The sequence below is a fragment of the Gambusia affinis genome, linkage group LG22 (genome assembly GCF_019740435.1).
Source record: "Gambusia affinis linkage group LG22, SWU_Gaff_1.0, whole genome shotgun sequence".
Taxonomy (NCBI): domain Eukaryota; kingdom Metazoa; phylum Chordata; class Actinopteri; order Cyprinodontiformes; family Poeciliidae; genus Gambusia; species Gambusia affinis.
Window position 1 is genome coordinate 8,229,329 of NC_057889.1, and position 20,463 is coordinate 8,249,791.

The window sequence follows — 20,463 nt, forward strand, 5'->3', positions numbered from 1 at the left end:
ACTGGTTATCAAATATGCTGTATATTGTCAACTTCCCACTACTGACAGAACTGTTCAGACTGAGCGAGGAGTGAAGAACATATTCCAATTTTTTCCTATAACTCGCATCTTTGGTGCACTTGTGCAACGTTTGCGTAACTGTCACGATTTTGCCCTAAAATGCGTACGGTTTATTTTAGATATTGCGCTAATAATAGTCCTCGGAGATATTTTTCCACAGTGTGTGTTTTTGATGGTGTGGAAGCAGCGAGTTTGGGCGGATCCATTCAGCGCGCGGGGGCGTTTAGGAGCAACATCGATAAATTGTAAATATTTTCCTCCACACACGATGGGCTTCGAGCGGGATTTTTTCTCTGTGTGCTTTTTCCTAAGGCTTCTATGTGTTGTAAAATATTTACACAGTTTCAGTAGCCATTGGGAATCGGTTTTAATTGTTTTCTGAAAGAAAAAAGCCTCCCCTTTGAGTTGATTTGGTGGAGTCGGATGAAAACCGAGCTGTGTGTGTGCCACATCTTCCACTAAATGATAAAGCCACTTCAAACTGCCGAGACCGAGCTTGAACAGAGACGCTCAAGTCCATGCTGATCAAACACGGATTTTCTTTGTTACTTTCACTTGAGGCCGCTCAGAGTCAGTGGAGCATCGTATATTTTTTGCTTTTTGCTTTTTCTTTAAACCGCTATAAGTTGACGCGTAAGTTAGGCTGCCTGCAACGGAATAAAGTGGGAAAGTGGAGCTGAATAAAGTGGACTGTCTTCTAACCAGGAGCCAAACCTGTAAAGAGGTAAGTTTTAGTTGAGTTTAATGTATTATTTTTCTACTGTAACGTCCAGTGTGTCACAGTCTGGTCAGTTGAACTTCTGATGCAAGCCAAGACCCGACAGAGGCGGGTTTTACAGACGGACAACACCCATTCTGGACTCGCACACATCACACCTCCTCTGAAAAGTTTATTCAGACACTATATGTCACAGAGAGGAGAGTTCATCCCAAAGATTGATACAACCACGCAAAAATATTTAAAAATTTTGTGAATGGCTTTTAATGTGCCTGAACAATTAAAAATAATTTGAATAACAGTAATAATAGAGTTTCTTCATCCTCATTAGACTGTGAAAAACGCAATTGGACAATAAAAGCAATATGGTTTCACTAGCTCCATCTTTGCTTTTATTATAGTGAAATGGTAAAAATATATATTGTACTTGCAGACTCTTCTTTGTGTCTAATAGTGAAATCAACGTGCCCCCAACTTAAATAGATCTACTATTTACCAGCTTCTAGCATCAGTGGCCATAAGTTGTAATTTATTCTACAGGACTTTCACAGTTTCCCAGCTTTCTAACCTCAGGATTGCTTTTCTGGTTGCATGACCTGATTTTGGCCAACCTCCTGCTGCTAAACAGATGGCGTCACATTTGACTCCATAAAATATTTGGCATAAAAAGAAGCTTATGCTCAACTTAATAACCACAAGATGCCCATGTTGTTGGGTTGCAAGACAATCCCCAAACCATGACGTATCCACCTCGGTGCTGCGAAAACCCCACAGTTTGCAGAAGTTACACGATGAAGTCTTGTTATTCCTTATTATTTCCCCAAATGCAACTTTGGAAACCTAAGTTATGCTGTGCTTTTTTTCAAAAGAGGATTCATCTTCCAGACAACAAAAAAATGATGGGCTTGGCCTTGTTTAGAAAACGTCTGGAAACCCTTCTCAGATTGATGAGTAGCAATTGTTGATGTCTTTTCACATTACAATTGTATTAACACACAACTGGACGCTCTGGATGCTCCAGCTGCCATAATAGAGTTGGTCACACTTCCTGATGACCTGAATCCACATGAAGGAATCGGTGCATTTGATTAGCACAACCTGGTTGCTACTTTCCCTGTGAACTCCCATGGAAACAGCAAGAGCATGGATAGTTTTACAAACTCAGATTGTCCATTTTGCCTTTGTTTGTGTTTATAATAGACAGACCATGTAGAATTTGTTTAGATTTTTTTGTACACCTGATGGTAGACTGGCAATAATGATAATATTTAAAAAGGTTTGCTTTCAGTTGAGTATGACTTGTGTTTAAGACCATTTTTTTCATCCTGGTCTCAGTGAATTCTTGGTTGCATTTGTACTGCACAGGTTAAATGTTGAAATTTACAAACTAAAATGTAAGTTCCATACATTCAGATGTTTATGAAATCAATACATTCAAAATGTATTCATTTGACATTTTAAAACTGAAAATGGTAGCTGCATATGTTGCCTAAAATGTTCGTTTTGATAAAGAAGAAAAAAAAAAAGACAGAGCTAGAACAAATGGAAGCAGAACAAGGGGTCTACTTCCAATTTGGCAGCTCTTAAAGTTGAACATTTTAAAAGCACACTTGAGAAAACATGCTTTGTTTTCTTTGGTACCAATGTACCGTATTTGGTTTTACTACACTGTTGCCTTGACTACCGGTGTGTGTCAGGGGACATCATCCTGATCTGCTGCCCGATTTTCACTGACACGGGTAAAGAAGCGAGAATTTTCCGGAGGCTCAGTTTTCTCATTTTCTTCCTTATGTTCTGGCTCCTCACCCACCTGCTGCAGTATTGACTGCAGGAGCCAGAAATATTTCAAGATGAACTTTTGTTCATCTACACAAAACATGAGTACAATATGGTCTGTGCTTCATATTGGTTAATTTTTTTGTCTCTTTAAAACAAATAGTCAAAAAGCTTTGCCTAAATCGAGGGTTTTTAAAATATATTAGAACTATTTTGTAAATAAAAGTAGAAATTTTATGAATTATTTCTGTCAGGTAATTGAAAAGGCTCTGGGTGTAATAACTGTTGCTACTGTTTGATTTATGATTAGTTAAACAATATCGGCTGTGAGTTGGATACATAGTTTTTATTTGGATAACAAATCTGAGAGGAATAGATTTTATAGTCTGAAGTCTATTGGATTATGTCTCCACCTGTTTTACATATCCAGAAACAGACATTTTGAACCCTACACTCAGTCATAGATGGATGGAAATCCTTTTCAAGAGTTGCTGTATAATCTCAGGCCTGGACTTTGACTGGGCCATTCTAACTTTTAATTTGTAGCTCTGGCTGCTTGTTATAGCGTTATCTTGCTGAAAGATGAGCCTCTAGCTTCTACAAGGCTTGTCTTATATTAAACTCTATCAGTCTGAGGAAAGACATACATGCTGCATGATGCTGTCATAAACCTGTTCCACAGGGTGGATGGTGATTTCACGATGATCTGCAGTTAATTCTGTCTCACTTATCCTTTTGAATGTAGGCCAAAAAGTACAATTTTGATCACATCACACCAGAAGGCCCTTTTTCTCATGTTTGCTTTGGCTGAACTCTGAAATCAATTGATTGCACTAGGCTTAATTTAGGAGTATCAGAGTAAAAGGGGCAGGATTCATATTCACATCATTTGTTTAGTGTTTAAAAGTGACAAAATGTGAATATGTAAACTAGATCCTCCTAAACATGTCACCAAGACGCCAAATCACACTCTGCACATTGCGGTAAGATGGTCCAAGTGGCTTACTTACAGCCCAGTCTCTTTCTCCTCTGAAAACAAAGAAATAATTGCGTCGTGCAGCACTTTGAAGAAGAGATCTGCTTGATCATTAAAAAGCTTGTTTATCCTCTCACTTCCAAAACACTCAGAGTGTTATTTAAACACAGAGTAAATCATACTTGAGAGTTTATATATGTAGAATCATTTCTCATCTCTCTTTTAGGCAACCTTGTGCATAAAGCTTAAAACAGAAAATAAGGTGAGCCTAAAAATGGAAAACACCAGTAAAAAAAAATTCCAGGGGTTTACAGGAAGCCTACACAGGGCTCGTGGAGCGGTTAAATGCTGCTCTGGAGCTTCTGTGAAGCAGTCTCATTAGGCAAGGCAAACCAATGGAAATGGTGGACCACGCAGGCCAGAGATTGGGGGTTGGGGACAGGGAGAGAGGCTGTTGCTGTGTAATTGAGGAGAATTGCAAACATAGAGCGTAGAAAGGCGATCTCCAGGGGCTGCTGTGTATCAAGGTCCGGTCACAAAATCAGAATGTTCAGTTTTCCATGACAGTGAGCGTATGATTTCATCTGCGAAAGGATGTCTTGAGGACAGTGTCTGTATCTATCAGCCTTTCCTGTTCCATTTCTCTGTAAGAGCAAAAACAGAGGAGCATATGTCAAATTATAAGCAGAAGGAAAATAAACGCCCCTGCAGGAGGTAAAAAAGAAAAAGAAAAGAAAAGCAAGCCAGGGACTTAGAATAATCTATTAAGTTGTTTGCCTAAGATTATTTTTGCTACAATACACCCCTTTTTCAATGAAGACTTCCTCTGGGAAGTTAATGTTTAATTTCCGAGCTTGGTATCTGTAAAACACTTCAGTTTTCCAGTTTGGGCCCTGCTGGGTTTCTTGTGGCTTTGTGGGGATAAACAGTAACGCCCATATTTATGTCTGTTTCTGCTCAGCCTGCACACTGAGCTGTCTTGGAAAAGTCCACTCTCTGCCGCTTCCTCATCCTGTTGCATGTGCGAGAGGAAGTCAAACGCTCAGGCTCACAGGCGAGTGCGTTATTTATGCTGCAGTCTAGGTAACACCAAATCGACAGAAATGACATTATGTTCTCAATTTTAGAATCACTGAGTCTGTCTTCATTTTTTCTTGTCTTAATACTAAGTTAAGCACTCAAAAATTAACACACGATAAAATAATAAGCACTGGGGGTTATTTGTATAAACATGTTCATTTTTAGTTTATCATAATCTTCCTAAAAGAAAAAACATTTTCATAAACTTCCATTGTGAACTGAAGAAGGTTGAAAATTAAAGCAGGAACCAACACTAGAGGCAACATTCAATGATATGAAAGAAAAAGTAAAATTCAATATTGATGTCTAATCATATTTTTAAAACTTGTTTTAGTTATCAAACAAAATACATAAACCAAAATGTGCTTTGTTGCTGAGTAGGATTTCAGGACAACTTTTGAATCAACAGTAACAGGAGTCTGCTCAAGGTCTTGTGAGGAGACTTTATGGTTACAGCACTTTTACTAGCATCTAATCAAACTGAATTGACCAGAAGGATGGTGTGATGGAAAACCTTTGTTCAGATTGGTAACAATGAGCAGTCTGAGAGAAGATAAAAAAATTAAGAAAAAACTAGGATATGAGGAGATTTATTTATTTTATTTTATTTTTTTTAGCAAAAAAGGCCTTAAAAACTGAGACATATACATTACAGACATACACTGCAACACTTTGCAACCGTGCGTATCTATTCCTTTTTCATTTAAGAGCCCCTGCTGCATTGTTAAGATCAAATCCTCACATCTGCTTCTCTCGTCACATTGTGACTCTGGTTCATTGAAGCGCAGGAAATTAAACTTGTGAGACAATTAAAAGAAATGACAGCGCCTGTGTGCATTCAGATTCACACTGTCCTCATCTGTTATTCAAAAAGAATCAGTCTGCTGGCAGCGAAGAGCGGAGCGGTGAGATCTAATATCTTTCAGCAAAAAAAAATAAAAAATTAAAAATCATTAGAGGGAGTAAGAAGTGGAGGTGTTGCATAGAAAGGTTATTATGTAATAGAACCTCTGGTATTAGCAAAGCGACTCATACTGTATGGCTGGAAATAGTTTTTCTTCTATGTGTCATACTTTTTCCATTCTTCCCTACACCCACACACCCCTGTTTTCCATCCTTCCCACTCACACTTAAACAGATACAAGTAAAAGATTAGCTCAGTTTTTATCAATTTTTGCCTCCACAGTTTAGCAGAAATGCCATTTGCTTAAATTTTGCTCGGAAGTTTTGTGTTTTTACTAATCTGGAAACATTTACTTTTTTTTTCACAAGTAACCAAAAAGTGCCTTTATATACTATTAGCCCTTTGCCATGTTCCAACCACGAATTTCTATGTACTTTATAAAATATGATGGACCATTACACAGGGTAGTATAATTGCAAGGCAGAATGGAAATAATAATTTTTTTAAAATACAAATAAAAAAAATGTGAAATTGTCTTAAAAATGCATTGCAACAAGAAGTTATATAACTAGTAAAAATAATCTGAAGAGAGTCCAGAGGTGTTTATTTTTAATATCAGTTGAAATCCAATTTTGTATGAGCATAGTGGAAGAAAAAGAAAGATTCAGGATAATGCTGTAGAAATGTTTAAAGCAGGGTTGGTTTATTTAAAAAGAAATCTGAAGGTTAAATATCTCTGTTCAACCCATAATCAGAAAATATAAAACGTTTAAAATCTGGTCCTGCTTTTATACTCAGACATAAGTAGAGCATGAACACTCGAGTTTGTGCTTGAAACATGATAACGTGTAAAAACAGTCTGTATTGAAAAGGTTTTCTGACCATTCTTTGGTGTGTTGTTTTCAAGGTCAGCTTCAAAGCTGCCATCGTCTTTTTTCTTATTTGATACAATAAAATCAATTTCCTTATATTTGGAATAAAAACAAATCCGCCTTCACAAATTTCTCTTGCCAGATGACTTTTTTTGTGTGTTTGCTTACCAAAACAAACCTTTATCTTTACATCATCATGCAAGGTGTCACTTTCAAAAATTTGATTTTGTTCTGGATGCGCGATATTAATGCGTCTTATAATATCACCAATCATGAATACCCCTGCATACATGAATAAACTGATTTTGCAGAGTATACGTAACCATGGGAGCTGAATTTGGACAAACCACAGAAACCAGAGGTGAATAGGCCCAGGTGGTCAGACGTGTTTTAGCCATCATTTGTGTGTGCTTTTTATTCAGTATATAAATTCCACCTGCTTGAATTAAATTAGATTACCCATTTTCCCAGGATGGAGGGGATTGTTATCGAGGTGAACGTCTAATTCTCTCTCGGCTACAGCAGGCTGTCAACCTGACCTTTTACAAAGTTGCTTTATTAAGAGTTACAATGGCCCCCCAGGATAGTTGTCCCCTTTCCAGTGGAGAGCAAGGTTAACAAATTAACCCTACCACACACACACACGCACACACCCACACACACACACACACACTTACTTATTCTCTCCCAAACATATGCAGAATACTTTCCCAATGACAACATTGTAGAAATCTGATGTTTTGGTGTTGAACAATCCACCTTCTCTTCTTCTGCTTGATTGAGAAAAATCACTAGCACATGTTTAAGAATGAAATTCTGTTGAAAACTGAGAAGAATAATTGATCCAATGAATCATTTATGAAATTCACACAAGGTTGTTAATGAGGTTTGTTGGTCCCCTGCAGGAGCAGAGGAAGCGGAGCAGTCTTCGACGTGGGGAGCAGTAGTGCGGCTTGAGTAGAGATACCGAGAAGAGAAGGTAGAAACGCCAGCTCGGCCGTCCACCTCGGAGCGCTGCGTCATGGGGAAGCAGAACAGTAAACTGCGACCTGAGGTCCTGAACGACCTGAGGGAGAACACAGAGTTCACCGACCACGAGCTTCAGGAGTGGTACAGAGGCTTCCTGAAGGACTGTCCCACCGGCCACCTGACGGTGGAGGAGTTCAAGAAGATCTACGCCAACTTCTTCCCGTATGGCGACGCCTCGAAGTTTGCGGAGCACGTGTTTCGCACGTTTGACACAAACGGCGACGCCACCATTGACTTCCGGGAGTTCATCATAGCTTTGAGTGTGACGTCGCGTGGTGGGCTGGAGCAGAAACTGCGCTGGGCCTTCAGCATGTATGATCTGGACGGGAACGGTTACATCAGTCGGGCAGAAATGCTAGAGATAGTTCAGGTGAGGATAACGTGTTCGGCATTATAATTGATTGCATATTAAATGTGTCAGATTGCATGAAGAGTTAGGAAAGGTTTAACATCCACAGATGAGAAAGACAATAGAGGCTGTCAGAACCAGCTGGTTCTTTACTATCAATTACCCTAAACTTTTAATCCCTTCTTGGTTGTTTGTTGTGTGAATTTCTAATATCTAAGGTGTTTTAATTAAATAATTTCCATTGATGCTAAGAGAGCATCACAGCTTACTCCTCCTTTATTACAGCCTGCAGCTTGCAGGAGGGTTTCTAAAAATGTGAAGGAGATCAAGAGAAAATAGCCTTTTCTGGAATAAATCTAAAACCAATAACTGTATCGTAGCTTCTTCACTTATAATTTTATTGTCCTACAAATGTATGTACACCTCTTAAAATGTTTCAGGTTACAAACAGCTCAGGAAGGGAAATTCATTTGACTTTTACATATAATAACTGCAATACACAAATTTGACTTTTATTCTAAAGTGGCAAGAAGAAATCTATTTTTGAAGGAAAGCCTTAAGAAGCCTTGCTTTTAGTTTGCCACAAGTCATGTAAGGGTCAGAGCACTGACTGCACAAGTAAGCGAGAAATATCGCACGTTTACGAGGCAACTGACAGATCATCTGGTGCTTGTGTACTCCCCTTTGTAATGGCTTGCAGTAGATCTATCACATTTTAATCTCTTACAATGAGGGGTAAGAGAAAACACTAACTTTCTATTGGGAAGACTAAATATCCTTCCAATCTAAAAATGCTTAGCTGCCATTGTCTGCAAACCTCTATCTACCAAGTACAGGTTTACAAGGTTTTCTGGGGAAACAGTTTTTTTTTTTTTTGGCCTGCTAGTTTCAGAGGATAGAAAACGAATGACCTCGTAAAACTAGCCTTGTGTGTCACTACCATATATGATGCTGAAGTGCATTCTCATGCTCTTTTAGGGAAACGTGCTAGCATCGTTGTCTAGGTAATTTTCCCGTCAGGAGCCTGCCATGTCTTTAATGCAGATGCATTCCCTGATGAAGATTTATTGTAAAATTTTAATGATTACAATTAGATGACTACAACCAGGGACTGATGAGCAGATTCTTGTAATTAATATGATTCCTTTATTAAAGCTTTGTTGCCTTTTTCCTAAATATTTTTTCATTTCATGTATCCAGCTGAGATGCTGAATATTCCAAACCTTGAAAAATGGAAAGTCTATTGTTATTAAATTGTACAGGTTTTCAGGGAATGGAAACTAAACCAAACATTTTTTTGGAAATGATAAATCCAGCTGCCTGTGGCGTTCAGCCAGCCCCACATGCCTTGGGAGAGGAGTCTGTGATTTGGAGGGGTTTTTCTTCCACAGTGCTTTCAAGTACAGCTCATTCAATAGATTCTCTCTGTATCAGAATAACTCCCAAATACTTTAAACAGTTTAAATAATAATTCCACACAATTATATTCAGAAATTCCCACAATATTCTGACAATTTTTAACTGGTTTTATGTTTATTTAGTCCATCTATCCATCAGCTCTATCTGCTTATTTTTCATTAATTGACCAAATCTCCAGTCGGTTCTATGCTCATCACTTTTTGTAAAATGCTGGAGCATACCATTAAAATTACATTGTTTTCTAAATATTTATATGCTTTCACTTTTAAATAAAGTAAAGGAAAAGTATTTTATTTTTTTTTATTTTTGTTGGTTCCTCTTAATTGAAATTTACCAAACTGTGACTTTAAAACTGAGGTACTTTTCAAAAAGTTCATAATGGACCAAAATCGAATAGTTAATGAATAATTATATTAACCAAGTAGCAACAGTAGCTGTATTGGTTGTTTTATCTACATTTTGATACATTTTTAAGATTCATTACATCAATGAATCTTAACATTCTTGGTTGTCATTTTAAGATGTGAATTCATAAGGAACATCTTAAAATGACATACTCTTTGTTATGCATGCAGGTTTTACTTGCTGTCTGTCTTACTGCTGCAGATATATTTACTCTTCCAGAACGGAGAGCAGAGCAGAATGCAGGGACATATCAGTATTAGCTCTGTTGTGTTTACTGATAGAAGTGAATGTGGGAAAAACCAAAGTTGGACCATGAAGCTGCTTTTTGTACTGTAGAAATCTGTCTGATTTAGTTCTCTGAGCAACAGAAACAGGTTTGAGCATCAGTAAGCGTAAGGCTAATCTCGCATAAGAATAGATGTTTTTTCCACTTAAGATATAATTAGAAAAGTCCTCGTATACATAACTGCAATCCCAATTATCTTAATTTGTAGGCCATCTACAAGATGGTGTCATCAGTAATGAAGATGCCAGAGGATGAGTCGACGCCAGAGAAAAGAACGGATAAGATCTTCAGACAGATGGACATTGACAATGATGGTAAGACTGGTGTGATGTGTGTGTGTGTTTTGTCTTAGAGTTACTACACAACCTATAAAATTGTTTCCAGAGAGCAGTTATTGATTTAATGGCATTACCTATAGTTTTGTAAGTTGTAAACTTACACCTTCCCTTAAGTTCATGTTTTATTGTTTTTGAAGTAAATACCTCTCTGTTTTCAACAGAGAGGTATTTACTTTAGCAGAGCTTAACCACATTTCCTGCACAGAGGATCTTTGTAGCAAAAGTTCTCACAGTACATTTTATTTTCACTAAAAATGTGCCTTGTCAAGAAAATGGTTCATTATAGGTCAGAGGTCTCATTATGGCTGCAGCGTCATCATCTATATATGGAAGCAACTTCCTCTCAGAGGGATTTTTTAGTATGAGAGATGTGCTTTTACTACAGACCGGCTCACAAACAAGTTGATGAAACAGGGGGCCTAACAATAATTACTCCATACACAATACAGAGAACTGGGAACAAAAGTATGGAGAATCAGGAAGAGAATTATTAGTTTCCTGGATGGGTTTGTCAACCATTTCCTCTCCATTGAAAGGGAACTGAAGCAGTGGGGATAAACTAAACCTGTATTTACATTCTAAAACAATTCTGCCTGGAAAAGTTGTTAATTTATTAGTTTTCCTAATAATATTTTTAAAATAAATGTTACTGAGGCCTTTCTTTATCTATAAATTACAAAACATCCTTTTTAGAAACTCCTAATCAGGAAGCTGTAACTTTCCACTTCCTTTGAGTGAGTGGGACAAAACAGAGAGGTCAGTTTCTCTTTGCTGGGGGCTAAAAGGCAGGACAAGTAATAGTCTTGCCTGCATAAACAATGAACAGGATATTAAAGGTTGAAAAACAAATCTTGAAAGCTCATTGCAGCTGAGGGCAGTTTTTTGGGGTCACTGAAATCTCTATAACAATAATTTGATGCCATCTATATGGCAACCAGTGGATTGGTAGTGATGCGAGAACAAAAACCTTTTTTCTAACCTGTCATCACAAATGTAAACGTTGAGTTTGCTAAACGCTATTCAGATTTAAAATGGAACTGTGCGGCTTGTTTAGATAAAACAAAAATGTATGTAGATGTAAGTATGAAGTTACTTTTTTTTTGTTTTAGGAAAACAGTTAATATTCTTTAAAGCTTAAATGAGGCGTGTTCCTTAAATCAGTGTGTTGAATCCATTTTTAAACTGATTGGAATGAAATTAGTCATGTAAGAAATTTCACAAAACTTCGTGCAAGTAAACACGACGTGTTCTTTGAAAGGATTTTGTGGATTTCACACGGTAACTGGGGCAGAAGTGATTGTGTTGCAACACTGAAAGATCAGATGCTTGTTTTTTTGTTCGTTAGATAACTCGCATCGCGCTTCGTGTCTGTTTGTGCTCTGCAGGTAGATTGTCTTTGGAGGAGTTCATTAAAGGTGCCAAAAGCGACCCGTCCATCGTCAGACTGCTGCAGTCGGATCAGGGAACCTCCCGCCAGTTCTGAGGACAGAGAAACCCACTCTGCTGCATGAGGAAACCTACCGCATAAATCCAGCTTTATAACGATCCTTACCTCCCCCTTTTAGCTAACACTCGTTTACATTGATGTGTCGTCTCTCTGGAGCTCTTTTAGTTGAAAGTATTATTTTTGTGCTTTTCCCAAAACTCTTTCCCATTTAGCCGTTTTAATTTAAGTGCCATATGTTTATATTGACTGGATTCAAAGCTTAAAGTGTTATGGCTACCATTATGTTACAAAAGGAAACTAATTGAATGACTTCGAATTTGATTCAACTGTGGCTTATTGTGGTTTAAGATAACAGATGCTTACGAAGCTCTGTATGCCTTCATATAGCATGGCTCAGTTATTTGTATTTTTGGATATTGTGAGTACAATGTATGTGAATAAGGAGGCAGGGACTGGTTGTTTTTATTCCTTTTTATTTTTGTAACAAAAATGTCATTTTGTTTTCACACAATTGAAATAAAGTCGTGTAAGAAAATCTACACAAGTCGTCCCACAGATTCTCCCCCCTCCCCTGTCCTGGACAGACATGACGCAAACCCACCCAGAGTCTTGTTCACCGTTTTTTGTTTTTCTTTTTTTAAAAAAAGGGAAAATATGCCAAGTCAGGTTGAATCATCACCTTTCACAAGTTCACATCTTAAAATAGTAATTTTAAGGCGGCTGAAGAAGGGAGAGGGAGTCGCATTTGACAAAAAAGAAAAAACCCTTAAATGAACCTTCCCCCCTCCTCTCTTCAGCTGGCGGCAGCTTTATAAATATTCAGCCTTAAACATTCAGCAGGTTTGTGAAAAAGAGTTCACCTCAGGGACAAACACACAGGTACACACAGGTACACACACTCCCCTCCCTCTTGGGTGACAGACAAGATGGTGTGAAAAACCGTAGGTGACTCTCATGCACCTTTTCTGGAGTATTTCAGTAAGTGGTTGGTGTGGCCTCCCATTCGTCCACAGGAAGGGGGAGGCAGGGGACAGGACCAGAGAAGACCAAACCCAAATCAGTCTGGGTCCGATCCTTACGTTTGGACTCATAACTCATCCTTATCAAGGTCCTCGTCCAGGTCGACGTCACTGAGGTCGTATTCCTCCTCCACAGGAAGCTGAAAAAAAAAAGAAAAAGGGGATTGTTATAATCAATGATGGATTGTGGTCCAAATCTGAATTCAGCTTTATTGTAATGGAATATTTTGTTTTAACCACAGGTGACTTTGAAAGATAAATGACGAAAACTTCAAAGAAACAAAACAAAAACTAGGGATGTTTAAATGTTTCCCTTAAGTTCAAAACAGTGACAGCTAAATTATAACTGCACTCAATCATTGTTGAGCTACATTAGAAAAACAAAAAACTACGTATTTATTAATTTAGCAACAGATTTTCTTTCAGTAAATTTCCTCCACAAAAGCCATTTAGTTTATAAGTTCAGCAATAATGTTTGCACTCATATGTACATAACAGACTTTACACATTATTCAGACTTTAAAGTTCAACATTAAGCATGTTAAATATTTAATGCAGCCAAATATATAAATAAAAAGTAGGCTTCAGTTCAGTTATAGACTAATAATACATATATCAAATATAGGTATTTTGAGTTCATCTAGCTTATTTAGATGTTAACGTCAGCACATTATTACTACACGATAATTCAGAGCCAATTAGTGAGCCAAACGTACCAGAACAAAATAAAAAAAACAAACAGAGCTTTAATCTTTAATCAGAACCCACTGTGTTTCATCTCCTCAGCTGCTTCTTATGCAGGCAGTTGTGTTGTGGTTCCCTTATTATCCAAATGCCATTATGCTAACCAACTTGAGCAATTTTCAACCTTTGAAATTTAACGATCTGACTATATTTTTGCAAATTGCCTCAAGATGATGTGTTGTGAATTGGAGCTATATAAATAAACAAATTAAAGTCATTGGACATGAAAGCAGGCACTTTGGTCAGACAAACAGTACTTAATAATGAACACTGCAGCGATAGTATGGAGCCCTCTGCACAGTAGTCTGGATGAAAACTGAATTTTGTTTGAAACATTTGAGTTAATGACTCTGTTGACTAATTGCAGATAACACAATTAGAAGCCAATTTCAAAAAGCTCTTTTTAAGACGCAATGTCAGTGTTATTCTAAATAATGTTAATAAATGAAACCCACTTTATTTTCTGTTAAGATATTAAAGTTTAGGCTTGTTCATTTGAAAATCGAATCTTTATAATGTTCCTTTCAGAGCATCAGCGCCTCACATTAGGAAACTGATGCAGCCACACTCACCTGTCCATCTTTCCCATCCCAGGCTTCTACAGCATTAATCTTCGGCATGACTCCTCCCCCCAGTGTGGCGGTGGAGCCTCGGCCCACGGAAAGCTCCCTGAAAACATCAGCGACACCAGGTCCTCCATTTAGTCTGCCTTTTGCTTTCTTTTACTAAAGAAAACTAGAAAAGCAGGAAAAGTGCGCCCTCTACCTGAGGAACTCGTGTATGCCAGTCTCACTGAAGGAGCCTCTGAGGAGAGCGAATTTCATCTTGCGTGCGTTGATGGCGGCCATGGCCGGGTAACCAAATCCGCCGATTCCTAGAGAGGCCTCCAGCTCCATCTGAGCGCCTGCCTCCGTCCAGAGCCAACTGGAAATAAAACAACAACAAAAAAAAGATCAGAAAACTGTAACTTTGATTGACACAAAGTAATATTCCATAGCATTAATCCTCACCCCCACAGCTTCTTCTTATACTTTTCTGCCATCTTTACCATCACATCCAGATAACCATTTCTACCAGATGCACCTGTTTGGAAACAACAGAATCGTATTAGGATTTCTGTATGAAATCTGTTTTAGATTTTTGATGTAATTTGGAAACAAATTTTTAACATGGGGGCTGGGAGGGAAGACGCATTTCAGCACCTGTATCCAGGATGTGTGGAAGGACGGCAATTATACACAGCTGACTGTCTTCACAGGTCTTCTTCAAAACGTCTTCATTAAGGATCTGAGAGAGACAGTTCATTTTAAACTCAAAGTATTTTCTGTAAAAAAAACAGGGTTCATACAAGTGTCTTTTACTTCTTAAATGTGATTTTACATATTTTCAGATCAACATTTGTCAAATTAAATTTGCTAAATTATTACATTCCTGTGTATTTGTAAAATACAAAGAAAATCTCTATAGTATCAATGTTTTAGATACGAGGCCAGAAACACTGACAGACTGCTGGATGCATAGACCAACTAATTTAAAAAACAAAAATCACAAAAAAGGACAAATAAATATTTAAATCCTATTAATACATCTTAAAACCTTAATTTTTTTAAATAATACAAACCAGTATTTTTTTCATTCCAATGCTCCTTAAGGACAGAATGAACATTGATTAAAGCTTCTATTTTAGTCGTAGCTTTAGCTTTAATTGTACAACACCTGAAGCAGTCATACCATAGCAACCAACCAAAGTGATCAGTACATGGTGGATGACCACACTGACCTCCAGCAGCTCAGGAGCAGGAGCGTTGTCAGAGAACAAATCCATGGCCTTCTCGATGATGTCTCCTCGGGTGCGGCCTCCTTGGTAGTCCTCAGGCTCCTCCCCTTTACGGAAAATTTTGATTGTGGGAAATCCACGGACCTAAAACATACAAAAACATTCCTTTAATACCAGTATCAGCTGTCTGATGTGGGAAAAATAAAAACAAAAGGAAAGCCATTGTTTATGCGTTATGCTTAAAATTATACCATAACATCCATGCTGGGGATTTCAGGACAGAGGTTTAGGCCACCAAAGTCAAAAAAGACTGAATCACAAATATGCATGTACTATTTGGTTAAATATCTGAGCAGTTTTTTCTTAATAGAAAAATAATTTTAAAACCCAACAAACTGGCAAAATGTATTTATCTCTTTTAGAGAACACAGGAGACATTTTCTTGAGTTTTCTCTTTCCCAATATTTTAATCACTCTTTTAAGTTTCAGCCACTGAAGATAAACATCCAATGAATGCTTAACACCAGATAGGTGTGTGATATTTCACACACCTAGTTTCCAATGATATATTTAAATCATTTTGCAGCTCTAAATCACCAGCACCAAAACATCTGCAGTTGATCACTGAAAAGCCAAGGCTCTGATTTTAGATGCTGAAATATTTAAAGCTCTCTCCCCTCTGCTTTTCCTTATAGATGTGAAAGCACTCAATCAATCCTTCACTAAGCAGCTTTCTAAAGATATTAAACCTCAGCATCCAGCACTGGAGAAAAGATGCAAACCAAATAACTGTTCCCTCACACTAGTGTTTTGTTTTTCAAGCAGACCAAAGCTCTGTATATGTAAAGCTAAAACCACTGGAAATGAGATGCACTGGTAGAAAATACACAGCCCAGTTTTGCACAAATATCAGGGCTGTTTTGCATTTGGAGAAATTATGACACAGCATTGAGTTTTTACTCACCCCATAGCGGCTGGACACAACCTGATGGACGGTAGCGTCCACAGCCCCAAGGCGAACTTTGCCCTTGGTCTGCTCCTTAACAGCTGTGGCTGCAGCTGCCCACTCAGGCTCCAGGCTGTGGAGGAGGACACAGTGGCCGTTACACACACACACAAAAAATCACCTCGAATTAAATTTTTGGGCAGGCTCATGGTTTCTAGTTGTGAAGTTGACAAATTTCACAACTTCTGGGAAAATGCAACTAAAAATCTGTGCTTTATTCTAGTGGCAGAACAAATCTGAGTGACTTAAGGTCTACATGTTGCTTAGTAAGAGGGTTTATCTTGTTTGATGAGACAAGACTGTTAGCTACTGAATCTTACTTCTTGCAGTGTCCACACCAAGGGGCAAAAAACTCCACCAGCCACACGTCGTCACTGTTCAGGACGGTCTCATCAAAGTTGTCGTCGGTGAGTTCCACCACATCCTTCTTGCTGCCACCGCTACTCTGCTGGAAGGCAGCGGAAAGTAAAAGTAAAAACCTTTCATCTCCATCACTTCCATTAAGAGAGTGAAAGCTTCAACGGTTTCCAGTGGTTTACTTACCTGCTTGTTGTAGCTGGAGCCACCAGACTTTCCACCCAACCTCTCTTTGACGAGCGTTCTCAAAGCATTCATTGCGCCATCGACAATCGCCTGACTACTGCGTCCTCCTAGTGGCATCAAAGATTTATTCATTGCATTATACATCTTTAAACGTGTGGTTATTAAATCAGCCACAAATCATTTTATGATAGCATCAAATAAAAGATGCACTTCTAATACTCACCTTGGTATTCCTCTGGTTTATGTTTATTTGCTCCAAAGACCTTGATGGTGGGGAACCCTCTGACGCCATATTGGCCTCCCAATGATTTGTGCTGGTCAGCATCTACAGCCCCAACCTTCACAATACCCTGAAAGATTGATACAGACACATTGGCTATGTTTAGTGTAATTAGACTACATTTAGTCTAATTAAAAGCATCAATGTTTGCAGGTCAAACATGAACATTTTATGTGAATCTACACAAAATGTATTTCTTTCGTAAAATGTAGATAAAGCAGCACTTAAAAATGAGCTGCAAGCCACAATTTTATCTGCATCTTTAGCATCTCATTTGTAGTTATATTACCATAGTAGAGTACAATGTTTCAATTGCAGTGACCTGAGTTTTACATTTATGTTTTTGCTCTCTAGTGAAACTGATCAAATCAGAAGATGTGGGTCTGTGTGTGTAACTGTGTATACCTCAAAATGTAACCACCAGAAAACTTATCTGGACCTTAGTTAATTCACCATTACCGTATCCAGCAGTTAAAAATAAAGGGAATGCTTAATCTGTGCTGCATACTGACAATTTCATTTTTGATTTGGCAACATAACTTTACTTTTGCCACATAATAACTTAATTGTCATTAACTTTTTGTTTTGTGAAGAAGGTTTCTGCTGCCGAGCCGTTACAAGGAGTACGTTGTGGTATTAGAACGAAACATTTTGTGTTTCAGTTATTCTACTGCAACAAGAAGCAGGATTGCCAATTTTGAAGCTTTGGATAAAAATACATCACCCAGGCCCTTCTTTTTCTTGGACACATATCAGTATAACTCTACTTGTCTAGTCTGTTCAAAATAAATGCAGAAGGAAGAAAAATGACGTGACGGCCTGTGTTTGATTACCTTGAGGGCTGTTGCTGCTTTCTTCCACTCTGGAGCGAGATTTTGACAGTGACCACACCTATGAGAGAAAATGGAAGAAAAAAAGCAACAAACGATTAACCAAATGAGCATAAATTTCTGCAATTAGAGATGCACAAACTGGTCAGCAAAAGACTGGAATCAGACAAAGTCTAAAAGCTTAATGGTAGTTCAGATACTGAATATCTGCTTATTCTTTTCACATTCAATAAATTCATCAAAACTAAACATTTTCCCTCTGTATTTGTAACAGGCACAGAAAAGCAAAATGAATAAAAAATTCCTTGAACTGCTCTGAGACTCGTACATCAAAACACTGTAAAGTCTGAATCTTCCTCACCTTTTGTTTTTATTGGGGGTCATAATCAGGACAATTTCTAAGAATGTGCTGCTCTAAAACTTTTAATGCCGACAAAGGACAAAAATCAACTCAACAGTTGTATTGTATTGTTCTTTCAAATGAAAACGCAAACTTGTTCACCTCATTGTTTTGTGAGGGTTGAGCTCTTCACAGCTAAAAAGTGGAAAGCAAATTTTGCATACAAGCCTTGTTTTGTTTTTCTGATTCATATGTAAATGTTTAAAAGGGAAGGAAATGCCTCAAACAGGCGACTGTCACTGAACCACAAATCCTTTCTTATAAAAACTATTACAGCTGCATCATTATTGTGATCAATGAATGCGTACATCTGTATGAACTCACCAGGGAGCATAGAACTCCACCAGCCACAGACTGTCACTCTGGATCACCTCCCTGTTGAAGTTGGACGGTGTGAGCTCAATAACATCATCACTGGAGGAATACATGGCTTGGACCGACAGGACCAGCGAGCAGCCCAGCATTCCTAAGATACAAGGTGAACAACCAGCAGGTTTATCTCAGCGACTAGTTATGTTAAATCAATTAAATAAAACACTAATTGCAGAAGGTTGCTAGAGAACAGCAGAGGACTGTTTATACAGGGCTGAAGATTTGATTTTGAATCATTACATAAAATATAAAAGGCCTACTCCTGCACCGAAACTTAGCCCTGCAAGCTAACAATAGTAGCTAAAACGCACTAAAATACTTAAAACACTAGCGCCTCCTCGTTACTACTATAGCATAATCATATTATAACATTCTCTAACTTATAACTTACCCAATAAAAGCGAACTCATGGTTTTAACTTCTCTCTGCTCGTCTCCTCGATTGAAACAACACACAGACTACCGCCGCTGCTCACTCTCACAAAAGTCTATTGCAGAGGGAGGAAAAAAAAAAAAAAAAAAAATCTCACCGTGGCCCACGCTGATTGGTCCATTATCGGAGACGGTGAGATTAGACCAATCAGCGTGCGCCGTGTAGTTTTGAGGAGAGACGCATGAAGGAAAGGAGGATGGGAGCCGTATACTATCTGCACCAGGATATGTTAAAATATGACTAGGCTGACTCATTCTTAAAATTATATGACTTCAGGATACGTGTGAATTTGTGTTGAACCATTTTTTTAAAACTTATTTTAGCACTAAAAAATACAATGAAGAACAAAATCATTAATACCTTTTGAACTTTTGCCATTTTTTTCCACATCAGACCCCAAAACTTTAGTGTATTTTGTTTGGATTTTAAATGATAGGTTAATGTAAAGTCGTGCATAAATTTGACGTGGGATAGAAAATGACAGCCAATAATATTCTGAATTAAACGTATGTTTGTTGGGCACTTGTGTTCAGTTAATTTTAATTTAATAACACAAAATATAATCATGTGAAACCAATTTAAATATAGTTACCAATTAGAATTTGTCTCTAATCATGAATGAACAAGCTTGTTCATTGATTATTTGGGAACAAACAACATCTTGAAGATCAAGGCAGGCGGAGAACACAGCAAGTATAAAGTTTCTAGCTATAATTACATTGAAAGGTGTTCAACAAGGTGTGCAATGTTCAGATTATCTCAAAAAAGTTGTGAAAACAGTCCATCTTCTTGCACTTTACAATTAAGCACTGCTTTTCTTCATCACATAAACTTTATGGAGATTACTTACTTTATGGAAAAATTAATAAAAAAAAATTTCAAGTCGCACAGGGGACAGATTTAAGTTAATATATGCTACTTATTGTAATAAGCTGTCTTTAAAAACAATACAATATGTCTTAAATTAAAAATAATTAGCCAAAATAGCATTTTCAACTAAATTTATTCTACAATAACAAACAGAAAAATAACTGAAAACACAGCATTTAAGTTAAGGTAAAACATATCCATATATTCATCAGTTTTCTCTATTTTTTCCTATTTTTTCTTTATTTTTATTTTTAACGTTTATCTCTTGAAACCCACAACTTTCGCAGAAATGTAATTTCTCTTTACAATGCAATTTCAAAACAATAAATGTTAAACAAACTAAGAAGGGAAAAATACTCCATAAAAGCACAAAAGGCACACTATTAAGTGATAAGTAAAACAGATCAGATTGGTTGTGATCAGTGCAACAAAAGATGAGCTGCATTGGAACGATAGGACCACTAGATGGAGACAAAGTCCAATACTCACTGTACACCAAGTCAGTAGTAAAAAAGTGTTCATTTGTAAAAT

At 37.6% G+C, this 20,463-nt stretch overlaps 2 protein-coding genes across 4 annotated transcripts; one reads left to right on the top strand and one right to left on the bottom strand.

Annotated features, from left to right (window-relative positions):
- The first annotated feature begins 335 nt into the window (after positions 1-335).
- hpcal1 (hippocalcin-like 1) lies at positions 336-12,198 on the top strand. Of its 2 annotated transcripts, XM_044107333.1 has the most exons (5): positions 341-784; positions 4,492-4,584; positions 7,292-7,785; positions 10,083-10,188; positions 11,598-11,985. In XM_044107333.1, the coding sequence occupies exons 3-5, from the start codon at positions 7,408-7,410 to the stop codon at positions 11,693-11,695; spliced, it is 582 nt and encodes a 193-aa protein (XP_043963268.1). In that variant the 5' UTR covers positions 341-784; positions 4,492-4,584; positions 7,292-7,407; the 3' UTR covers positions 11,696-11,985. The 2 variants fall into 2 exon arrangements, with proteins under 2 accessions (XP_043963267.1, XP_043963268.1); XM_044107332.1 differs by lacking the exon at positions 4,492-4,584 and having other exon boundaries at positions 336-784; positions 11,598-12,198.
- pdia6 (protein disulfide isomerase family A, member 6) lies at positions 12,116-19,162 on the bottom strand. 2 transcript variants are annotated; one of them, XM_044107331.1, is made up of 13 exons: positions 19,022-19,162; positions 18,583-18,724; positions 17,862-17,919; positions 16,972-17,098; positions 16,749-16,855; positions 16,526-16,650; positions 16,164-16,278; positions 15,203-15,343; positions 14,625-14,709; positions 14,433-14,505; positions 14,188-14,346; positions 13,995-14,091; positions 12,116-12,818 (listed from the first exon to the last, which is right to left on the bottom strand). In XM_044107331.1, exons 1-13 carry the CDS (start codon positions 19,038-19,040, stop codon positions 12,747-12,749), a joined length of 1,320 nt encoding a protein of 439 aa, XP_043963266.1. In that variant the 5' UTR covers positions 19,041-19,162; the 3' UTR covers positions 12,116-12,746. The 2 variants fall into 2 exon arrangements, with proteins under 2 accessions (XP_043963266.1, XP_043963265.1); XM_044107330.1 differs by having other exon boundaries at positions 16,526-16,653.
- Positions 19,163-20,463: the final 1,301 nt, after the last annotated feature.

Bases quoted from the DNA above. Each gene is read 5' to 3' on its own strand.
- pdia6 (XM_044107330.1), bottom strand. The intron at 17,920-18,582 runs GTGAGTTCATAC...TTTCTCTCATAG, and splicing joins GTGGAGTTCTATGCTCCCTG to GTGTGGTCACTGTCAAAATC. The intron at 15,344-16,163 runs GTGAGTAAAAAC...TGTATGTTTTAG, and splicing joins TTGTGTCCAGCCGCTATGGG to GTCCGTGGATTTCCCACAAT.
- hpcal1 (XM_044107332.1), top strand. From the start codon at position 7,408: ATGGGGAAGCAGAACAGTAAACTGCGACCTGAGGTCCTGAACGACCTG. The intron at 7,786-10,082 runs GTGAGGATAACG...CTTAATTTGTAG, and splicing joins AAATGCTAGAGATAGTTCAG to GCCATCTACAAGATGGTGTC. The intron at 10,189-11,597 runs GTAAGACTGGTG...TGTGCTCTGCAG, and splicing joins GATGGACATTGACAATGATG to GTAGATTGTCTTTGGAGGAG.